The 23,889-nt window shown below is 43.1% G+C and overlaps 1 protein-coding gene across 1 annotated transcript in view; it reads left to right on the forward strand.

Annotated features, from left to right (window-relative positions):
* Positions 1-23,889, forward strand: part of LOC109290238 — a 71,892-nt gene that overhangs the window by 34,834 nt on the left and 13,169 nt on the right. The window contains exons 3-4 of the mRNA XM_019506643.1: positions 642-869; positions 5,176-5,310. Of these exons, the coding sequence (XP_019362188.1) occupies positions 642-869; positions 5,176-5,310 (363 nt within the window). The remainder of the gene's footprint in view (positions 1-641; positions 870-5,175; positions 5,311-23,889) is intronic.

Genomic DNA, 23,889 nt, shown 5'->3' on the forward strand with positions numbered 1-23,889 from the left:
GGACACTGCATTCACACAGTACATGAACAGTCACAGAAAACATTGATTTTTTTTCTAATTTCAAGTTTTTTTTGTGAATGTTCATATGTGAAAATGAGCTTTTTGTGAATATTTGCACTGGCAAAACTAAATTTGCATTTCTTTTTCCTTAAATACTTTTGAATGTGTTTTAGTATCTGAGCATATATTGAAATCTTTTTTTCCCAATATTCCCTCTGTAGGTATAAACGTGTAATTATATGTTGAATATGGCTCTGAAATTAATGGACAAGCCCTAGTTGATCTCCATGCTCTTTGCATCAGGGCCTCATAGTACCCACCTGCAACAGTTAAGGTTGCGAAACCATTTCTATTTGCACCTGCTGTTGTCCATGTTTACTCTTCTGTTAAAGTAAAATTCACCTTCCAAGCTAAAATTTTCCATTGCTGTTTTTTGGTCATAGTTCTTTTTAATTAAAGGTTTTTGTGCAAACTTTATTGAGTAGTTTTCTGAAGTATGAGGGGTGAAATAAATTGTGTTACATTTTCCAACTTTAAAGAAATTGAAACTCCACTCTTCTCCCTCCCCCAGAAATAGCTCCAGCAAACCTGACTGGAACCTGGCAATGTCGTCTTAAGCAATATGTCTGTCTTTCTACCAGGACAAAAGCCCTTTGGCTCCTGCATCATCCACCACCACCACCACCATCACCACCACCGGAAGAACTACCACCAAAAGATTTCCCCTAAAGCAGAAAATACGCGCAGTCAACATAAAGGCCCTGCAGCTGCCAAATATTAACAACCCGTCTCAAGGCATAAAAGACCTGGAAATCCGACTGCTGCAAGTCGAGTGCGAGGAGCTCAAAAACCGACTGGGCTGCCTGAGGGTAAATATAAATTTATTTTTACTACTAAAGCCCAATTATGCTGGTGAACTATTAAACTGGAAAGGCTCCTCTTCACAGAGGCTAGGTGTGCTCTAGGAGAAAAAAGAGGATGAAGTAGTAGGATTATAAAGCCAGATAAATCCAAGTTGTTTCTTGGGGCTATGACAAAAGGTACAGACCCCATTTTTTAGTGTTAGGCAGGGAGTTAGTTCTTTGCTGAGGGGTTTTTGTGACAGTAGTGCTGAGAGGCCCCACATGAAATGAAAAGCCCTTTATGCTAGGAGCTGCACAGATACATAGTGAGAGATGGACTCTGCCCCCAAAGAACTTACTGTCTATGTAGACATGACCAAGGGTCAGAGTCACAGGGCAGGTCAGTGGCAGAGAGACACTGTAGAAACCATGTGTCCTCACTTCCACGCCTGTGCCCTGTTCATGAGACCATTGGCAGGAGACCAGCGCTTCAGGCAGGCAGAAGGAAGCTGTTTTCTTTTCTATTTCTGTAAAACCCTTTTCTGCTTTTTACTGACTGTGCACCTTGCACCTTGAGCATGAAGCTGTGGGGGAAGCAAAACATGCTGCTTAAAAACTAGTTTGGGGAGTAGGGGGCCTGGACAAATTCGCCTACTCCCTGTTTCACAGGAATGTAGGATGCTCTGTTCTGTTGTGCTGCATGATGTAGCACCATATGTATGCTTGGGAGTTCACAGTCAATTAAGGTCTTTGCTTGAGGAGGTTACAATCCAGTATAAATAGATAACACATTGATTGAGGATGCCAACAAATGATAGAACAGGAAAGGCTCTTAGAGTAGTGATGTTAAATTTTGCAGAAGCAGTAATGGAGGAGGCCTGAGAAGTGGATGGAAGGTGGGATGGTGTATCCAGAAAAATAAAGCCTGGATACTCAAAAGTCAAACATTCAGCATATATCTCAGAATATTCCCCTACATGTTGGGATTTTCTCGTTCAGAACAATCTAACTTTGGTCCCTCCCTTTCTCAAAAGCACCTTTATGCCATTGCCCTCAAGGTAAGGACTATACTAGTATAGCAGAGAACATGGATATTCTGTCCTATCACTCATTCTCTTATATATACACAAATGCAGCCATAAATGCTGGGTCACATCTGCTTAATTCAAAATCAGCTGTGAATTCCAATTTGCGTATGAACAACTGGGGGAATGGTACTGCCACTTTTCGAGAGTGGGACATTTCTTTATTATGTCTGCAAATTCTTTTTATGCTGACCCAGTCTTCACACCTAGAAGCTAAGTGCCCTCAGTTGTTCAAGATGGCAACATAAACCAAATCAAAGTGTTTAGAAACTCTGGGGAAGTGCAGATACAGCTTTGTAATTAAACAGGTGATGATTTTTAATACAGACTATAATACTGTGATTAACTAAAGCAAAGGCAACAAAAGAGACGGAAGCCCCTCGACAATAGCTATTTTGCAAGCTTGGTCAAGGGCTACCTAAATTGAATTCACAACCCTTCTCGGTTGGCTTTTAGGTTCAAGCTTTCATTATAGTGATGTACTTATGTCCTTTGGCTTGTTTGGTGTTTCTGTAGTTTTTAATTGGTGTTCTCTTAACAAACGGTTGCAAAACTCTTCTCCAAATAATGCTCAATGAACAAACTGTCTGCCTTGCATTTCACAGTCTGTTGTAAAATCAGTGATGTCGATACACTGTTGCACACTGCAGGAAGGTGGGTGGGGGGGCAATTATTTCAGTTGGAGGGCCGCTTAATGACTTTTGGTGAGCTGTCGCGGGCTGCAAGGGTAGCCCTGCCTCTTGACAGGTGCCCTGCCCCCTGATCGCCATCTTGGGGCCAGGAGTCCCACTCCTAACTCCTGACCTTTGCAACCAGAAGTCCCCTTCCCACCCCCCACCCCACCACTTTCCCCTGGAAGTACTCCTTTTGGGCGGGGAGTTTTCCATTTGGAACCAGAAAAAAACCAAAAACAAATCATATATGAAAAATCAAACGTCTATTATAACATATTTTAATTTTATTTTAAAAACATATTTTTGTACTGATTTACTTGTGTTTGCATAGTGTATATAGAGGTTACTGCATAATAGCTCAAAATAAAGTCTTACTCTTGTACAGTAACTCCTCACTTAATGTTGTCCCAGTTATCGTTATTTCGTTATTACGTCGCTGATCTATTGGAGAACACACTCGTTTAAAGTTGCGCAATGTTCGGTTATAACATTGTTTGGCCGCCACCTGCTAGTAGGTAACTACTTAGAGACGTGAGCCAAATGACGCTCCCACTTCAGCGTGGCAGCCATTGTTGTTTACGTTGTCGTACAAGTATTCCCTGAAGATTTCTAACTTGGTGTGATTGTATAAGTGATTTAAAACTTATACCTGTATTAAATAGTTTGTTTAAAATTATTTAAAATGTATACTGTATGTGTATATAATGTCTTTTGTCTGGAGGAAAAAATAATCCCTGGAACCTAGCCCCCCCTATTTACATTAATTCTTATGCGGAAATTGGATTTGCTTAACATTATTTCACTTAGTTGTATTTCTTAAGAATGTAACTATGACTTTTAGCAAGGAATAGCTGTATATTGTGTGTGGGATTTATGAAGGAGTGTGAGTATGTGTGGGTTTTATGGGAGGGTTTGTGGAGGGGTGTGGGTGTTTGTGGGGGAATGGGTGTGGGAGTATGTGTGGGTCCACCCCATGGCACACAGTCCCTGTCACCAGTGGCAGCAGCAGCAGGCAGTGGGTCCTCAGGGCACTCCTGGCCTGCAGCAGGGAGACCCCCCTTGGTGGCACAATCTGGCTCAGCCCCAGGAGCTGCACATGGTGGCATGGAGCCGACTTGCTGGTGCACGCCTGCAAACCAGAGGGGCTCCCAGCACTACGGACGGGAGCCATGTGCCATCAGGCTGGGCTGTCTCTGTCCCTCCATGTGGGACTTCCAGTACCCTAGTAGGGAGCCACACATGGAGGCATGGAGCTCACCTGGCCCGACGGCACACAGAACAGGAGCCACAGGGAGTTGTGTGCAATCAGGCCAGGTGGGTTCCTTACCTCCACATGCAGATCCCCACTGGAGTGCTGGAAGTCCCACGTGGAGGCACGGAGATGGCCCAGCCTGATGGTGCACAGCTTCTGCCTACAGTGCCATGAGCTCCACATGCTTGCATAGAACCAGCCCGGTCTGGTTAGAAGGCATGCACCAGCAGGCTGACTCCAGGCCACCAGTTGTAGCTCCTGTGATTCAGCTGGAGCTGTGCATCGCTGTGGGGTTCTGCCTGCAGTGGGCCAAGGCCCTGAGGGCCTGCCACCTGCTGCTGCTGGTGGCAGGGGCTGTGCGCCTTGCGGGGGAACCCATACCCACCCATAAAACCCCCTCCTGCCCCTCCCTGCTGAAGGCAGGAGATCTCCCCACTCATCAGCTGTGCAGTCACATGCCATCATGCTTGGTGCCTCCACATGGGGCACAGCTTTCAGAGGTGCCATGTGGCTTGGTAGTAATTGCTTTTTGGAGGGGCCCTGCAGACTGGAGAGAATGGCCTGGTAGGCTGGAAGTGGGCCAAGGGCCATATTTGGCCTGCCCCTGCTGTAGGAGGGACATCCCTTCCACTAGGTTCAGAACACAGATGAAAGGTTGCTGAACCAGCCATCTTGTTTTATGTTTCTACGTTTGCCTGCTCTCTTCTTCTTTGTTTTGCATTACTGAACTGAACCACAGCTTTCCCAAAGCTTTTCCTGGCAGCCTAACCAATTCCTGAATGCTGTCCTTCCATGTAGAGGAATCACAATCCCTAGCCTAATTAAATGGCCGCTGCAAATTGAATCGCCCTCTTTAAGTAGAAGGCATTAGGGCATTAGAAGATCATTAGGAGGTTGAGCTACTTAGTCTGAAACAATGGATCAAGTTTTTAGGCGCCAGAAGCCTGTGATAGGGATGATCACTAAATTAAGCAAGGAACACTTCCAATCTTCTGCGCTTTCTGCATTTTTTTTATCAAACAATCTTTGTATCTTAAATGAAGGCAGTCCAGCTGCAAGACTGCCTATGATATAAAATGCAACTTGTGTGCATGTATGTATATATGTACACATGTATGTATATGGGTGTGTGTGTGTGTGTAGTAGAAACACTTTTTCCCCTTTTCACTCCTAAATTTAATTATAGCTCAAATGTATAAATATTAAAAGTTTGCGTTTGCTGATATTGCCGTTGATCTACAAATTCAGAAGTGACACAATTGTACCTAACCCTTGCTATGTACATAAAGAACTGCTTACTGAAGAAAACTTTCCTTCTGCAGGAAGGGCTAGTGGGTCAAAAACCAAGCGATATGGAGGATTTATTGAAACAGTCTCAGAAGGAGCTGTTGTGGCTTCAGAGGCAGCTGTCCTTCATCTCAACAGGCGGCCCTGCGTGTATATTGTCAACTAGCAAGGTGAGTTCTTTCCTTAGTTTTTTTTTTAATCTTACTTCCTTGTGCTAAGAGGAATCTGAATAGTAGCAGTATATTGTCCTCTCACTTATGCCATTGTAACTCCATGGAGTTCAGTGAAGTTGCTTCTGAATTGGCTAGGTGAAATTAGAAGAATATCAGCCCTATGTATGTATTTTGATTAATGGTCTCAGTTTGTGGAAGGATTAAAAAATGGCTATGAATATGAATGCAGGTAGATGTTTAGATGGCACTTTCCAGACTTATATTGCATAAGCGGCCAGGAGCTGAAACGACCTTCTTCAGAAATGCCTCTCAGTACCTAGAATTGTAAAACTCTAATGGCAATGATGTTTCTTAGCATTTCATATTGATGCTTGGCAGAGCTCATCCTATAGAGTGCTAGTTAAATAGTAAATTATTTATGTTAGTAACGTTTTCATATCTTATGGCTCCAATAACTTGTTTTGTGGTTCTTATCTGGCAGGAAGTAGAAAATTGACTACATTAAGTTTTTTTTTAAGACTTTGGTTTATGCTTCTAAATGGTTACTGGTCACAAAGGGCATGTTTTGGAAGCTTTCCAACAGTATATCACCGTTTACAGTTTTTAAAATAGGCTTGGTGTTAGCATTGAAGAATCGGAGGGAAGTAGGTCTGGAAGGGACCTCAGCAGGTCATCTAATCTAACCCCCAGGGCAAGGCAGGATCATCTCTGACTAAAAACCATCCCAAATTAAGTGCGTGTCCAACCTGCTCTCAACAGTTTGCAAGGATGGAAATTTTACAACCTTTCTGGGTAGGCTGTTGTAATGCATAACTACCTTCGTAATGAAAAAGTTCGTCCTAGGATCCCATCTAAACTTCCCCTGCTGCAAAGCACGATTACTTTGTTCATATAATCAAAAACTTAGGGCACTTTTGGGTGGGTGGCGAGGCAGCGATGGGAGGTGGTGCTTTAATTGGAGCGACTGCAAGAGCCTCTCTAATTAAAGCACTGCTGCTTCTCCTGTATCAGTATAGCTGCACTTAAAAGTCTGCTGGGGGCGCTTGAACTAAAGGTCATTCGACGAGCTTTGATTGAAGCGTCTCTGCTACCATTTTTGAGCATGGGGGCTGGAGCGTGGCAGTTGCTACTCTCCAGTCCACTTGATTAATCAAATCTGCTCCAACGTGCTGGAATTCCAGTGCATCAGGGCAGCCTCCGCATTCGTATATAGGCACCTTAAAAACTGCAGTGTTTCCAATGCCTCTAACATGTTCTGCCAGTCTGAACTAGAGAGAGGTTCAATCTGAAATCTAAGATCCAGACATCTTCAGAGTTTAAGGACATTCTCAACTGGATTCAGACTTCACAGCTGAAGAAAAGGAGAACCATCCAGAGAACAACCCACCTTTGTGCACTGAGTAATTTAGCAGTAGTATCTACATCTGACCCTCAATCTATTACTCAAACTAAATTTCAAGTTGGCACATATCCTTTCATATAAGGTTCATTGTATTCCCCATCTAAATATAAGCACTTTGTGGCAACCAGAGAAAAAACATGTGAAGGTAAGTGAGTTTTAGTCACTTTAAATATCCTTGTTCATCTCTTATACATAGAAAGATGACTGAAATATCATTCATGGTGTAGGTTTTTGTGCTTCCTATACCTACAAGACTGAACAGTGGTTATAGTTAGTTATTTATCTGAAGTAGCCCAGCAGCAAAGCTCTACTGCCTGAATTTGAAAATAGTGAGTTGAATTACTAACATATGCACAGCTCATATTACGATTGCATTTCATTTAAACGTATAGAAACCTCAGAAGAAAATTCTCAAGCCAAACTTCAGAGAGAGTTGGGTGCTGACTTCTTTTATGATCCTGTGGCTGGGATTTTCAGTTCCCTTATCACAAAAATCTTAAAGTCTGAGAAGTCACCAGACACATGATGACCACAATGATCCCCTAGTGAAAGAAAGGAAGATGAAATTCAGTGGGATTTGGGCCCTTAATTCTCTCAGACAAGACAAGAGCTGGGACTTGCCGAGTGTTATACATGCATGTAGCGTTGTATAACATGTGCACACAATTGCTACTTCATAGGGTTTTCTTGGTTTGGCTTTGCCAGGGTTGGGCACAAATGGCAAGTTGCCTGTCATGTGGTTCGTGCTGCCTGGCACAGAGCTGGTGTGTCACCTGTTTTTTAAGGCATCCTATTTTTTAGATTATTCTGTTTTCTTATTGTGAGCTGCCCTGAGCAATTGTTGAGCAGGGCAGCATGTAAATCAAAGAAATAAAGCATAATAAACTAGTGGTGGAGCCCATGACTTTTGAGGCCAGAGGAAACCTCTATAAATGAATCTCCGTGAGGGGAAATTCAGATATAAAGCCAAATGCTCAAGCCCGGTAAGGACTCTTTGCACCATTCATTTGGTGAGTAAAAGGTGTGTAATCTGATGACAAATGCCCTCAGGGAATTCACCTGTGTCAAGACAGCCTGGGGCTGTCTGGCAGGTTGGGGTGGACACAGCACCCTTTAAGAAGCAGTTTGGCACTTGTAGCTGAAGGAAACCTGGGTGCAGCCGGAGCCCCCTGCCCCTGCCCTGCCTTGAGACTTGGCTGCATCACCAGGAAATGCAACCTGAGCAGGTAGAGGAAGGGCTGAAAGTCCTGTTGGTTTCAGTGGCTTGCAAATGCCTCTAGCTACAGGACCCAGGCCCTGGATGGAGACTTTATTTTTGGGTTTTTGTTTTTTTTTTAATTAATATATTTCGAGCTCCAGATCAAATCAGCCAAATTGGTTCCAAATCCGATCGAATGAGCAGAACTCAATCGTTTCATATCGACTGCACAGGCAGAACTCAATCGTTCCAAACACCACGTGTGGTGCTACCGCCGGTGAGCATCCTTTGCCCCACGCTCTCGCCCTGGGACTTCAGATGCTCCCAAATCTATTGGCAGGCATCCTATGTGCAGGCCCAAGCCCAGAGGTCTTAGGATTTGGATGCCCCCACCTGATCTTAGCTCACCAGAGGCCTCGAAACTGATGCTTGATCTGAGCCAAAAGACTTGGTTCGCTCTGAATGCAGACTCTGTGGTGAGACCTGAGAGCTGTGGGAATACCATTTCACCACCTCTTCCCTAACCGATGCCTGTCCAGGAGTGGGGAAGCTGCTGGGCTATTAGAATAAGAAAAGAGCCAGAGCCTGGGCTAGGAGCCGAAGGAGGATGTCGAGTTATCCCTGAGGGGAATGTGGCAGGGGAGTGCTGCATGCAGGGTCTGCCGCAACCCCCTACTTTGCTGCAGTTTGCTAAGCATTGAGCTTGGAGTAGTCTGGCTCTGGGCCTTAACGTGTGAAGTGGGCCTGAAAATCTGAGAGCTGGTTTAGTTTCTTAACACAGGTGCAGGAGAGACTCTGTCCCCATCATGCAGCCGGCAGGACTCCGTAGGGTTGCCCCACTTCTGTTACACATTCAGATTGCATTTCCAATGTACACAGTACATTACACTACACAATACATACTGACATTTGTAAGGTCTGGGGCTTCAGACATGATGACATGATATATAACCCAGCTCCTGACAGCTAGTTCTCCATGGATATTGCTTCCCTATAACGGATTTGGCAAACTTTTGTTTTGGTCATAAAGCTAGGCATATACAAAGTTTGCACAACTGGTTCGGCCATCCCTCTGCACAGGGCTGGAAGAGGCATTGTGCTGCTGCTGCATTCCACATCATCACGGTTCTCTGTTCACTAATCATCTCATCACACACACCTGCACAGATATCATCACTCACACTCATCATCACACACACCTGCAGCCTCTGTGTGTATCGAGCTTGGCAGACTGGGGCAGATGGGGCAGGGAGCAGACAGCAGATTGGGTAGGTGAAAGAGATTCAAGTGGCACTCGGGGAGCACGTGGGGCTAACTTGTGGCACACCTGCCAAAAATGGTGGCGCCTCCACACTTGGAGAAAGCTGCTGTGATTTTTCTCAGGAGCACAGGCACCAGTGCAGCTGGGTGGTGCAGTTCAAACCACTGTTCTCTACACTCAGCCTTTTGGGACTTGAGGCACCCCTTGCTGGACTCGAGGCACCCCTCCATAACTTTTGCAAGTGCATGGAACCCAGTTTCAAAAACTAATTTATATATTATGGTGCTTATTTCCTTGCAGCGGGGCTGGGAAGTGGGAGGTTGGCTAAGCAAGGACAAGCCTGAGCCTATACTTAGTTGCTTATCTCCTCACATCTCATGTATTTCCTTACATCCTGAGGCCCCCTTCAAAGGATCTCAGGGCACTCCAGGGTGTCCCAAAACCCTGACTGAGAATCACTGGTGTAGAGACTCAGACTTGAATGTGGCTGCACTGGGAAAAAAATACCTGCTGTGTAGACACAACTCAGTAGGTCTTTCTTTGAAACCTGCACACTGGTAAGAGAAGCAAGGCTGTTTCTAGGGCCTTATTCTAATCCATGTCATCTGGAGAGTTGGGGTGTGTCGTTCATAAAGGAAGACCCCATGCCTTCCTTTCAAGGCTTTTTTCCCTTCCTCTCCTACCAACTTGCTGACCTTGGGCAAGACACTTCAGCCAAGATTTAGAAAAATTACTCGGAGGTTTGGGTGCTTTATTATTTCAGGTGCTCAATCTAGCATGCCTTGAAGAGGCCTGGGTTTCAGAGTCCCTTTCTGGAAAAACAGCCCCTCTGAAGAAGCATCAACTTGGGCACCCACAATAAAGCATCTAGTTTCTAGGACATTTTGAAAATCTCACCCTCAACCCATAGCTAAATTTTCAGACAATTCAGGGCCAAGTTTTTTATTGCTTAATACTCATAATAGGAGCTACCTTTTTCAGAAGTGCTCAGCAATCAGTACCTCCTGTTATAACACTTTGGACCAGATATTAATTCATTTAATTTCAAATCAATAAATGGATATGTTTTTTACACAATATACACTACACTGAAACGTGTTGCCATGGGGAGCGCTTGAACCTAAAAATTTAGCAAGATTAAAAAAAAGGATTTGGATGCTGGTTAGGATAATGGGCAATCAGGACTCATAGTAGAGATGATATCTTCTTTAGATCAACAAGATTTTTGCAAATAAATGCCTTTAATTGCAAGCTTTTGGGCACAAACACCTTTCATCAGGCATTGGAGAAAAGATTGTAAAAGTTCTCCTGGGTAGAAATGAAAGCTATTAGGATAACAAGAATATTCAGAGTTATAGTAATTAACACTAAATAAATGCAAAAATCTAGAACTCTTGGTTCAGAAATGATACCTTTTATTAGGACAACTAGGAAATTGCAAAACGATTATATTTTGACCATCTTTAATTTTCCCTGAGCCTGATGAAGGGACTTCTAGCTCAAAAGCTTGGAGAAAAAGATTTTGTTTGCAGTTTCTCAGTTGGTCTAATAAAAGGTATTTTTGAACCAAGAGTTCTAGATTTTTGCATTAGTTTTGCCTCAGACCACCATGGCTACCAAATACTTCCTTGAATAATTAACACTAAGGCATTTTGGAAAGGATATTCAGCCTCATGAGTCAAGTTTAAAGATTTTTAGCTACTAGAAATTGTGAGAAGACCTGTTGGGAAGGGCAGATTATATAAATATGGGATTCTTGCACCTTTCTTTGAAGCATCTGGTACTGGCCATTATTGGAAACAAAAATACTGCCATAGATGGACCACTGCTGTCACTTTTTTTTTGTCAAAAAGAGCAGAACACTGACTGATAAAATAATCTTTCGTTTCTAATTAAGTTTCTAAATAGGAGTTACAGGGGTGTACGTTGTAGCCGTGTTGGTCTAAGGACATAGGCAGACAAGGTTCTTTGGGTGAATCTGATATCTTTTATTAGACCAACTTAAATTGTTGGAAAACAACTATTAAGCAAGCTTTCGGGTTCAAAAGGGCTAATTGACCCATTGACTCCTCAGTTTACATTTTCACTGACTACCTGTCTTGCGTGCACACCAGCCCAGCCTCTGGCTTCTTTACTTTTCATTCCATCCAGGAAGAGCACGCATCGACTGCAGAAACTTCCTTAGCCTGACGAAGAGTTTTTGAACCCAAAAGCTTGCTTAATAATTGTTTTCCAGATATTTAAGTTGGTCTTATAAAAGATATCAGATTCACCCAAAGAACCTTGTCTGCCTAAATAGGAGTTAAGCCATTTTGGCTATATGGCCCCCATTGTGAGTGGTGAACCCTTTGGGAAATCTGCCTGCATGACTCAGTTTGCTGAGGGCCTTGAGGAGAAGAAAGGGCTTTTGCAAAAAGTCGATAAATTAACACTGCCTCTCTCAATCTTAGGCACATTTTATTTTTAGGATAACTGGGTAAGATTATTAAATGGTGCAGTATATTTCTATAGCAGCTTTAGGAGGGTTCAATAAAATGGTACCCTGGGAGTAGTATATTTCCTTGCACTGTTAAGTGCTTTAAGGAAATAACAGAAAGCTTTACTCAGCATTACTTCTTGTGCTATCTAGACAATTGAACCTTAAATGGCCTATCTTCTAGCTAAAATTAGGCTATATTATTGCGCAAATGCATTTCCCAAGCCCTCGGATCACGGGCGTCAGGAGAGTCTTGCCTTTAAATACAGGCTAAAGGCTTTTGGTTGCCTTAAGAAAGACTTTTCTCTCTTTTTTTTTTTAATATTCCCTCCCTCCCTCCTTTCCCAGTGCATCTCTTTTCCAGTTGCTAGGCAGCTGCTGGTTGCACAAGTAGAGGTGGAAGGGGTGTGTGTGTGTGTGTGTGTGTGTGGGCTGCAGTTTTCTTTAACAGAAAAAAGACAGCATGGTTGGGATGGTCCAGGTAATCTGCTTTAATGCCCTTCTGTATCTGAATTTCTAAGTCTTCTATGGCAGGCTGGGGAGAGGAAAAAAAATTACAGCTCACATTTACAGTTCATTGGCTTGTCCCAGTAGGCCACAGATGACCTACTGAGGAAGTCCTATGATAGCATTACTTGGAGGTAAAATAAAATCCTCCCCCCACCCCAACTCCTGCCCCCACCTCCTTGCTACCCAGCCTTGCTGAGCTCTCACTTGCCTCTTGCTAATCCCGTGTGAAAGAGAAACTGGCAAATAGGGGAAAGCCATCTTTGTGTGCGTGTGTGTGTGAACACTGCTGTTTCATAGGCTCTGGCAGCTGCTGCATGGCCGATGATGCTTGCTCGCTCCGTCTCTTTCACCCTGCCTCCCTGCAGACAACTAATGAATCATTTTTAGCTTGAATACAAGCCGAGCCAACGCACTGATGCTGCTGCTGCTGCCGCGGCTGCCACTCTCTCCACCAGGTTGTAATCTGACACAGTAGACTGCAGTTGTCTCTCGGCAATGATCCTGCTGAACATCGGGAGCACTTGATTCAAAGGTATGCTGAGATTTCACCCCCTCCTAAAATAGCTATTAGCCTGCTCTGTGGGCCAAGCGTGGGGGTCTTCCTCCCCTCTGCTACCAGGTTTGCAGGGGAACTCGAATCGGAGACAGGCAAACTTTATGATTCTGCTGTCATTTGATCTTGCCCTTCACTGTGGGGTTGTGCTTTTAGGCACTGTTTAAAATGCTGTATTATTTTAGTGCGGGGCATGAGCACTAGGTAAAGGGATTAAACCTTTGCTAGATTATTCCATCTTCCCTCCTACTGATGTTTAATCTTGGGTCATTTTCTAGTCAGTTCCATGGTTTCCTATCAAATAAAATGCAGAATGACAGGTTTGGTGCCGTGCTGCTTTCTTGCATAAGCTTCTCTGGGCAAAGTTAGTAACCATACTGGCTAGCTATTCCCCCCCCTCCAACCTCTGTGCAGATGCACAGGATCTGATTGCTTCCGAGATGAACGTTGTAGTGTCACAGCAGAATCATCAGTGTGACAGCTCTTCCCTTGAAGATACTGGTAATAAATGTAGCTGTGTTATTTCCTTGCCGTCTAGTTTTGAATGGCACTAATGGGTAGAAACGCTTTTGTATTTTAACTGTAATTAGGAAGCCTTGAGTTTCAAACTGGACTTTTCTATAAAGACCTTTGCAGAAACGCCTCTGGCTCCAGGCACAGCGGGGGAGAGATTTTGTTCATCCGTATGTATGTGCTCACATGTCATATTTATGTATTACATACTAGTATATGTAGGCAATGTGTATATGTATACATGGCATACTGAAGTGTTACTGTCCTGCATGTCTAGATAGTGGTTATTCAGCTAGCGTATACCAGACACGCTCTATGCAGTGTTACTTGGGAATTATGCAAGGGGTACTGCAGGTTTTTTTTTATTACTGACCTCTCTTTAAAGTTATTATTTCCTGGCATGTCTAGAGGCAGGTAAGAAGGATATTCATCTTCATAAGTGACAGGCTGATCAGTGCTATAGTTGTACATGGTCTTAGTAACATGTTAACTGGGGTAAATTTAAGTGCACCCATTTTTAAAGCACCTGCCTTCGGCAGCCCTTTATTGATAAGCACTTCCCTGTGTTATATCCAGTGCAGAAGATGGTGCAGAGTAGTTGTATATAAAAATAGCTCCACAGAATAATTTATCAGTGTGGATTGTCATTGCATTGGACTATAATAGGAACAATTCCCTGAAGTAGCTTAAATATTTTGAGATAATATACAAAATATTACGAAGCCATTCATACTCATGTTTTCATAACTGCACCAAGTGAACATAGAGGGAGAGACTATTAAGGTTGCCATCAACAAAATATAAATAAGGAGTGATTCATCTTATTCAAAAGAACCACCTTAAGAAAGCAGCATGCACAGAGGTAGTAGACTGGAAATGAAAGGGGGCTTCTTAAAATTAATGAGATGAAAAATAAATGTAGAAATGAACCATGTGGTAGGAAAGTAACTGTAGTCGCACGACTTTACTTCATCTGACCGGTTTAAAGTAGGGCTTTCTGGTTCACATGTTTGAAGGAAGGGAATTGGAAAAACTCTTGTTGGTATTGAATGGGACTTGTCTGTGTGAAGACACACGATCAAACGTGCATTATTTGCAGTGCCTTGGAGTTTGTTTTTAAATGACTGGCTGCCCTTGTCAATGAAGCGATCAACATTTGTGAACGAGGCATTTGTAGCACAGTGTTAAAAAAGGAAAAAGCCTACATCACATGGAAGTCGAGAAGCGGCCTTATTTGCAGACTGGAGAACTACATATGCTTGCTGTTTGCTAGACATCTGAATTGCTGCCAGGTTAGCACCATCATACTATATCAAAACAGAATGACTGTGGTTAAGGCTACCGACAGAGGTTCTGGTTAACTTTGCAACTAGTGAATGCATTCAAGTACTTACCCAGACCCTCCATTTTGTAAATGTTATGAAGCGTCTTTTTCTTGGTTTGGAGTTTTTTAAGCCTAACTCTGGCAAATTTTGAACTTGAGAAAAATGAGCCTGAAGAGTATGGAACAATAGAGGCCCCAGAATTTCAGCCTGCATGTGAAACGAGCAACTGATACTCGATGCTTTGCTGAAATAGACTTAATGACAGCATCAAATCAGAAACCTTGAGTATCTGTATCTACAGTTGACCTCTCTTGATCGATGATACACATGCACGCACACTTATGTATTAAGCATAATTTGGGTTTGTATGCAATATATATACTTTTCTGTGGGTGTATTTATATACACACGGTCAATATATTTAGATACATTTAGATACTCAGTTTTTTAGATAGATTCCAGCCAAGCAAGTTCTTCTGTATAGCCATGATGTGGAAGTAGGGCTGTGCAGTGAAGTCGCAATAGATCTGCCCACAGAGGTGTAATGGTGTAGCCAAGTGATGGAGGCAGCTACCACACATAGGGCAGCAATGCCTTCTGGTAGTGGTAGTCATTTCTTCTGTGCCCTCTCCTTTTCCCCATCCCGTCAACACCCGGGGCAGCTGCCTGGGCTGCCCTGGTCTAATTATGCCACTGTCCGCCCAGGAATTGCCTGGTCCAAGGAGGTGTTGTCAGACTTTAAAAAGTGACCGTCAAATTGATTTTTGTGTTTTGGTGTCTCGTTTACAGTTTTATACCCAGAGGAAGCTTCAGGCGGAGCAGGGTTTTTCACAAACCTTTCTAATGTTTTCTCATTAGTAGTAGGAGTGGCATTTTGATAAACAGCTCTTCAGCAGCATTGCATGCTGCCTGCCTTATGCTCTGTCGAGGTGACTAAAGTCTATGTAAGATGTCTTTAAAGAGCTGTAGAAAGAGCCTAGTACAGCTGAGGTTGCTTTTTCTTAAGAAACGCAGTATAATCTGATGGCCTGCTAATTCCACAAAAGTTGCTGGGATCCTTCTGTTCAGTTTTTAAAGAAATTTTCTAAAAGGATATCTTCATGGCATATTAAAAGAGTAAACTAGAACATGGCCACAGCACTGGAAAAATGCTGTCTTTTCCAAGCGGTGCCCAATGCAACTATGATTCATCCACCAGTGAAAAGACAGGGCTCACTCTATCAGACTCACTCACTCAGAGAAAGACTCTTGGGACACGGCAGGGCTTTAATTGCCTTGGGAAAATGAGTACGGATGCCCTGGGACTGCTGATAGGCATGGAAGTTTGAAAGTGGTCAGTGTAAATACCCGCTAACTACTTTTTCTTTTTCAATAACTATAAAATATCCTGGGTTTTGTATTGTTGAAGTTTATTACCTCGGGTTCATTCTGAGTCAGAAGCTGCTAAAGGTTGACATAATGTTAAGGAAAATGGAATCAACAGTTTGACTATTTCTGCAGGAAAAGGCAATGAGTGTTTGTCATTTTGAAAGCAGTGGGAAGTTTGGCTTGTGGTTACGGCATTGGACAGAGGTTTGGGAAATCAGAATGATTTCCTCTTCTGCCACAGATCCTGTTTGTGGCCCTAAGCAAATCACTTAATTCCTCCTGGGCTCAGTTCTGCATCTGTACAAGAGGAATCACAATATTCCCTTTCCCCCATGCTCTGTTTATCTGTTCAAGAGATTAAGCCCTTCAGGGCACAGACTGTCTCTTCCTTCAAACGCATATAGCACCGAGTAAAATGGACCTAACCATCACAGTCACCAGTGCTGAGTACCATTCACTATTTTGCCTGTTTCTTAATCTTTGAAAAATATAACTCCAAGTATGGGAGGTACCTGAATTCCCATGAGCTCTTATAAAAAAACAGATGTGATGTACATTGTAGTTTCTTCTCAATTGTGAGCAAAAGTGTGTTCTTTAGAATGAAGTGTCTTTTCCTCTAATTGTGGCAATTGGGATTTGGTTGGAAAATGTCCAGATTGCTGAAGCCAGTGCATAGGGTGAGGGGATACGAGTCAGGTTACTCATAATTGTAATAAAGTTTCATGTCTCCTACAAAGCATTGTAGAAGCGCTATGGCATTGAGAGCTTTTAAGGTAGTAAAAGTGACATAATCATGGCAAATGTTTGATGCAGAATATCACTCTGAATACACCGAGGGAAGATGCTTTGAGCATAATAGTAGGGCACAGTCTCCTTTCCTCTAGTTCTTTAACCACAATTAGACATTATTTTCCATTTGTCCTTTAAAAATAACTGCAATCAGCTCTTTACCACAATCTTTGCTTTAGTCCTCAAAAGCCTGGTCCTGTAAGATGCTGAGCAGAGTGGAGTAACAGGCAGTCAGCCATCCCTCCCAGATAAGTGTATATTTTTAATACATAGGTTCAGGCATGTAGTTTCTTGTGTGTGTGTTGTGTTTTTTTAAATCTAAGGAAATCCAGAAGCAAAAAAGAGGACTTCTTGGGCCGGTGCTAAAATTAATCCTGCTTGGAGGTGTTTCAGCAGAAGCCAAAGAGGAAGGCGAGTTTCCACTGAAGCCAGGAAACTGGCCTCTCGATCCACACACTCACATTAAAGATTGCTCGCCTCCACACTGAAAAAACCATCCTACAGAAAATCTCGGGAGTTTTTTTTTACCCTCCCGTTTTCTGGTAGTAATTGCACCTCTGGTTTGTGGCATCGCTCTTTTAAAACTGAGAGACGTCAAATAACTTCCCCCAGCACGAGGTCAGTGGAATTATGACCATTTACACCAGCTGAGGATCTGATGCAGAATTGAGTCTAAGCTGCTCCTGGAAGGGGGCAAATACGCTCATCTCCTACTTGGAGCAAACGGATGCGAGGGCTCAGCACCCAAATGAGCAGGGCTTCTTTTGATTGCCATTATTGCAATGGGCAGATATTTGAACCTGTGCCTTGCTCACTGCTGGTCCCTGATTCTCTGACGGCTGCAGTTTTACTTCCCCTGTAAGCAAAAAATCATTGTTTGTAACGTGAGAGAGAATGTTTTCTTCTCAAGCCTGGAAACATTTTTTTTCCCCCTTCTCTCTCTTGTTTACTGCCTGCTAATTAAATGTTGTAGGTGGCAGTTAGGAATCTTAGTAGGCCATGTCACGTGACTGCTAATGCTCTGCAGATCTCTATTACATAACCTATAAGTAGTTTGGAAAAATGTGCTTGTGTCATACTGGGCATGACATAAGGCTGTGTCTGAAGGTAACAGTCTGATTGGTTTTTATGTAGAATGACTGTAGGAATTTTGTGGACATTTTGTTCTGGCAAAAGATTTGTGACCTCAGTTGTAAGGGCAATTGTCTGATTTTTCTGAAATGCTTTGCAGCCTGCAGTGTCTGCCTTTTCTGTAGAGCAAGGGAAGGGGTTAGATTTAGATGTCTTGACATGCCAGGTAATGATTAAATTGATGTTCAGTGTGAACCCCTCCTCCTTCCTAACTCCATGTTACATTTCTGATAGCTTTGTTCACTGTGGGTTTAAAGTAACCTCTTTGATCTAAAATACCCCCTGAAAATGCATCCTAATTGGACTGTTTATGTATTATGCAAAATGAAAAGATAAATCAAAGGAGTCTAAACAAGTGCTAGGTAGAGATGATCAATTTTTAATGCCTGGTCATTCTTTAGGATGCTGTTTTGCAAAAGAAGTCTTAATCCTTTGGCTTTTAATACGTGTACAGTTATTACACAATCAATATATTTTTGTTGCTGTTAATGGATTTATACAGTGCCCACAGGTGTGCAGGCTGTTCATGTATGCAAGTCAGGTCCAGCATCCAAAGAACTTCCCATCTCACTTGTTACAGGACATTAGGTTGGGAGTCTGGTGACCTGGAATTCAATTAGTGATCCCCCGTTGACCTGCTCTTTGAACTTCCAGTCACATTGTCACTCTGTGGGTCGTTTTGATCTTCAAGTGGTAATGATACTTAATATGATGCTTAATAATATTTTACAAAGCATTTTGGGATAAAATCTTCAACACAGAAACAATTGGATGAAAACCCACATGTTATACAGAAGGTCCAGTTAGATAATCCAGCGGTCCCTTTTGGCCTTAAAATTTATGAATATATTAATATGCAATAGTGGTAAGGATTAGTTGTGTTTTATTAATAAAGTCTAGCTCCTCTGTAGCACCTCTCATCGATACATTTAAAATTACTTTACAAAGTAGATCAATACTGATATTCCCATTTTATGGACAGAGGGACTGACGCACCAAACTGCAAAGTGACTTGGTCGCATGTAACTGAGTGATTCGGAGGCAGAGCTAGAAAATAGTCAGGCTTCCAAATCACAGTCCAGGCTTCTAGCTGTTACATGACAACCTAATTTACCCAGAAGCAGGGGAAAGAATTAGAAGCTTCAAAACATGGGGCATGCTGCTTTGTTTTTAAATACCACTATTCTTTGCTTGTTCATCTTTGTCATAATTTCTAAACCCCTTACAATGTTTTAAATTATTGTAATTCACTGTGGCTATATGTTTCGTATACCTGTTTTCTACGTATGCGTCCATTTATTATTTGCATAGGATACATTGCCAAGTAGCTCTCTTCATATGTATATAATTACAGATATTGGGCCAGATTTTCCCTGTGATGTAATTTCCTTGAGTTCTTTGGGTTTATAACAGAGATGAATCTGCCTCATTGATGTGTGTACTGTAATGCCCAACTACTTTGGTAAAAATCGTTGAGGTGGATGAATAAATATAAGGTGTTGCTCATTGTCACCACTTTCAGTATGTGTTGGGGGATGGGGGGGAGAATATTGGAGTATTCTGGTCTGTTAAGCATTGATTTGGCATTCTCAAAAATGCAAATGTTTGAGGGTCTAATGTAATCTCATTGAGCAAATGGAAAGACAGTGGTACACTGGGTACACTGTTCAGTATGAATGACAGCAAAATGTTAGAGGATGCCTCCTCTATAAGGCATTTCTGAGAAACTGATCACATAACTTCAAGTTTCCTTGCCTAATGATTTGAACTGAGCCGGTGCTTGGAGCACCAAACCAGGGATCCAGGCCCAGTTATGCTAATGCGCCATAGACAGGTAGTAAAAAGACTCTAGGATGACAGCTCTCTTGGTATGTCAAGGTGCAACAGCAGGGGCTGAATCAAACACATGAAGGTAGCGGGGACAAAGAGGTTGTTTCCCCTCTAGCAACAGTCTAATCTTGCTGCCTGCCCAGCTGTTCGCAGTCATCAGTGTTTGGCAGGTTTTTTGACAGAGGTGACCATTTGGCTTCAGAGCTTCCTCTCCCTATCCTTAAAAAATCCACTAAGGGTTATTTAAGCAAGAAAAGCTAACCCGGAAAGTAAGAAATTCAGCACAGGACTTCAACCTAGCCAATGTCTGGCATACTGTTGGCACTATACAAAAAAAAAAAAAAAAAAAAAAAAAAAAAAAAAAAAAAAAAAAAAAAAAAAAAAAAAAAAAAAAAAAAAAAGTAAAGAGCAAAGCCTCACCTGATTTAAACTGCTGGAGCTCAGCCTCAGTGGAATGACTCTTTATACCAGCAAAGGATAAAAGTGAAAGCCCTCAAAATGAATTTACCACTGTTCTTTGGTGCAATCAATCTTCCCAGTGATCCTTCTTTTAAAGAGAGAGGCATATTCCAAAGAGAGGCAAAATTATTTTGTAAAGGTGTTTGAGTAAGATTAAAGCAACTCTACTGAAGAGTCTCAGTCAAGGCTAAAGTTAAAAAATATGGGTGGTCAGGTGATCAGGGTTTTGCTAACTTTAATTTTAGCAGGTGATCTTTAGCAATCAACTTCACATTTAATTTTTAATTTTGATTTTTTTTTTTCCTTTGGAGAAAATCGGCATGTAATTCCAGTAGATAAAGTTACATGAAACCTAAAAGAGTTCCACTATCTACTTACTTTTTGATTTTTGATCATTTATATGGTCTACTGATAAAGTTTGTAAGTAATTTTTTGCCTGACGTGTTAGATTTGGAGATTGACTTCAGAGTTTAATCAGAAAAGAGAACCAGAGGGGAAGAAAAGTTTTCTTTTTTAAAGGTGATGAGTGAAAAGAACCAGCAAGTAAAAGAGAGATCTTTGAATTTTCAGGGAAGGTCTGTTCTGTGAGGACCCTTTTGGATGATTTCTTGAAATTTTAAAGGAAATAGGTGAGAATATGGACCAAATCCTTTTCCTTATGGTCATGGGCAATGCAGGAGGCATGGAGGGGCATGTGCCCCCCAAGATTACTGTGCGGATGGTGGGGCGCAGGGCTACAGCCCAGCTGGAGCCAGGGCCTGCAGCAGGGGTGGTGGCAGGAGCAGTGCAGCATTGTGACCCCACCATGGTCAACACTGACACATCGTCTGTGCGTATGGTTCACATTCTGCTACATGTAGGCAGGGATCTAACAAGGGAAGGGAGATTGGCCAGAACTGCTCTCCTCAATCCAGGCACCTCTGCTTAGTGCAAAGCCTAGGGACAAACTTTTTAGCTCAGATTTCCTTCCATAGAAAGCATAGATAGGAAATGAGGGGCAAAAGTTGTCAGCCCCTGAATTCCTCACAGGGGCACTCTGTGGCAGGATGCAAGTTGAATGTCACTTCTCATGTCCCTGCTTGTGTGTCTCTGACTTGTGCATGACCCATATGCATATACCCACGATCATCTTGCAAATATTCTGTTCTCTGGGCACCTTGATGCTCAAATACTATTCTATTCTAACCTTCTTAGGCTAGTTTGAAACATCCTAGCCACAAGGAAAATCCAATGAAATAGGGTGCCCCCAAATTTCAGAGTCAGGAGCACACCTAAGTCTGTGGAACTGTGAGATTGGTGAAAGGGCTGCACAAGTTGGCTTTTCATGAATAAAACCACAGAAACAAAATTCAATAGATGCATCTTCTGGCTAAACGTTGTGTTCAGTAATCAATTATAATGTCAATAATGTGGAAGGTATTAAAAGTTTGTTCCTGTGGTGTATTGTAACAAGAGAGTAAAACCTCAATTTGAAAGCAATTATATATCAAATTGGTAAAATATTTCCTAGCAGAAATGTGTCCTTAATTCACCTTACATGAAAGGAAACTAATTGTTGTTTGCACTTTGTCTAAATTATAATAAATGGAGCCAGGGAGGGAGGGTGGATTCAGGGAAGTGCAGAGGTGCAATCACACTACCCTTTGATTTCGGGTCCACTCAGAGTATAAAACCAACTGCCGGGAAGTGGCAGCAGCATTTCTATTCGAGCAGCAGCGAGGGAGTCAGTTGAATTCATGGCTTATTATAATCTACCTTCTAAACTCTACATTTCACAGATATTAATAACCATCTCTTCTTTTTAATGGTCTTGATGTTCTACTAATCAAGGTATCTTTTCTTCTGCAATTCTGCTGTCTGTTAGCTGCTTCTGGTAATGTAGCTCTTATTCCACATCCCTACAGACTGCTTTTAGCTCTAGCTAAATCTTTAACTCAGGTGTGGAAATGTTAACTTAAGTGAACTTTAACTCAGGCTTGGAAATAACTTTTAGCGAAGCACTGAATGCACTGTCAAGATTCTCAAGGGCTGAGTACAGACCATCAAAAAGCCCAAGGGTGAATCAGTTCAATCTTCCTAAATTAGTCTGAACTGCATAGATTTGAACTGACAAGAAAAGTGAATGTCTGGTCATTTGGATTCCAGAAATGTAGCCACATGCCTGCAGTGACCCAGGGCAAAAGCTGGGGGCACTAGAGCACACCTCCCTGCTCAGCTGGAGCAGACAGCTTGGGTCAAGGCTTACCTGCCCAGCCTGTAAGGAAAGGGGGAGGGTTGTGGGGCAGGTGCTAAGCATCATGGGATGCTGGGGGACTGAGTTGACTTGAATCTGGAGGGGATCTGGGACAGAAGTTCAATAAACCTATTTAACCTGAATCAGTTATGCCTGATACTACATCCATCCAGGTTTATCTTAATCCAGGTTTTAGCCATTCTGAAAGTGGTTTTTGTTCACTGAACTTGTGTTGTGTTACAGATTTGAACTGGTTTCCAGTCACTTATACCAGTTTGCATAATTTCTGTCGCTGGCTAAGAAGGCTAGATTTGGTTTTATGAATCTGAAAAGTAGATGTTCATTTGACTGTAATAACTTCAAGGCTAACAAAGCAACAGCTTTTGATTATTTTGCCTAATGTCATTTTTTAAAATATATAATATAGCAAATTGATTCGAATTCCAAAATTCCAATAAAGTTACATTTGTTTTTGCTTCACTCTTAAGCTGCATAATATAGTCCTGGGCCCCTAGCATATAAATAGAGCTTTTATTTTCTTTTTACTGGATAAAAATGTTTTGTGTAGTATGTGATGAGCAGGGATCTGGGTTTTCTGTTTCCCATGGAAGAACAGAAGCAAATGCAGATTTTCTCTTATAACCAAGAAAAACATGGATTTTTCATTTTTTTTTCAAAGAGTTCTCTGCAGGCTGCCAGAACTCCAGCCTGCAAGGGGCTGGGGGCAGCAGGAGAAAGGTGGTCAGGCAGGGGGTAGCCACCAGGCAGCCTGGAGAGCAACTCCCACAAGTAAGTCTGGAGGGGAGGATGGGGGATTGAGGTCCCCATAGGGATGGAGGGAGGGCTGTGGCTGGGGCTGCTGCCCAGCTGGGGCAGTGCATGGGGCTTGGGGCCCAGGCCTAGTATGCACGGCCTCAGGGCCCTGGCAGGGAGCCGGATGAAGCCATGGGCGGCTCGTCCAGGAGGCAGGGGGAGGGGCTGGCTCCCCACCACTGCACACACTCCTGGGAGGCAGGCAGGAGGGCACATGTCTCCCAGATCTGTGCACAGGACAGGGGTGGCAGCGGCCTGCCCAGTGTGGCAGGGAAGAGTGGGGCTGAGCGAGGAAGCTCCTTGCTGCTGCTGCAAGCCCCATGCTGCCCTGCTGAAGCACCCCCTGCCTGCCTGCCAGCAGTGGGGGTGGCAGCATGGAGTTGTGTCCCTTGCTGCTGCCCGGCGGGTGCTTCCCCATGGCAGCACGGGGCTCCCAGCAGTGGCAAAGAGCCACTGGCTCCACTCTGCTCTGCCATGCCAGGTCCTGTCCACTGGGCTGCGGAGGTCCTGTGGGGAGGGCACCAGGGTGAGGAGCCTGAGCCTGCAGCAAGCAGCTCATTTCCCACCCCTCCTACCCCCACCACAGGCTTTGCACTGGCTAGGCTGCTTGCAGGGGAGGGGGAGCTGGGCTCTGTGCTCTGCTCCAGGGCTCAAATTCTTCTGCAGGGGTTAGGGAGCTGTGGACCTGGGTCCCTGGCCCTGTAGCCCTGGCAGC

Source organism: Gavialis gangeticus, unplaced genomic scaffold, assembly GCF_001723915.1.
Source record: "Gavialis gangeticus isolate Ggan-Ray unplaced genomic scaffold, GavGan_comp1, whole genome shotgun sequence".
Taxonomy (NCBI): Eukaryota; Metazoa; Chordata; order Crocodylia; family Gavialidae; genus Gavialis; species Gavialis gangeticus.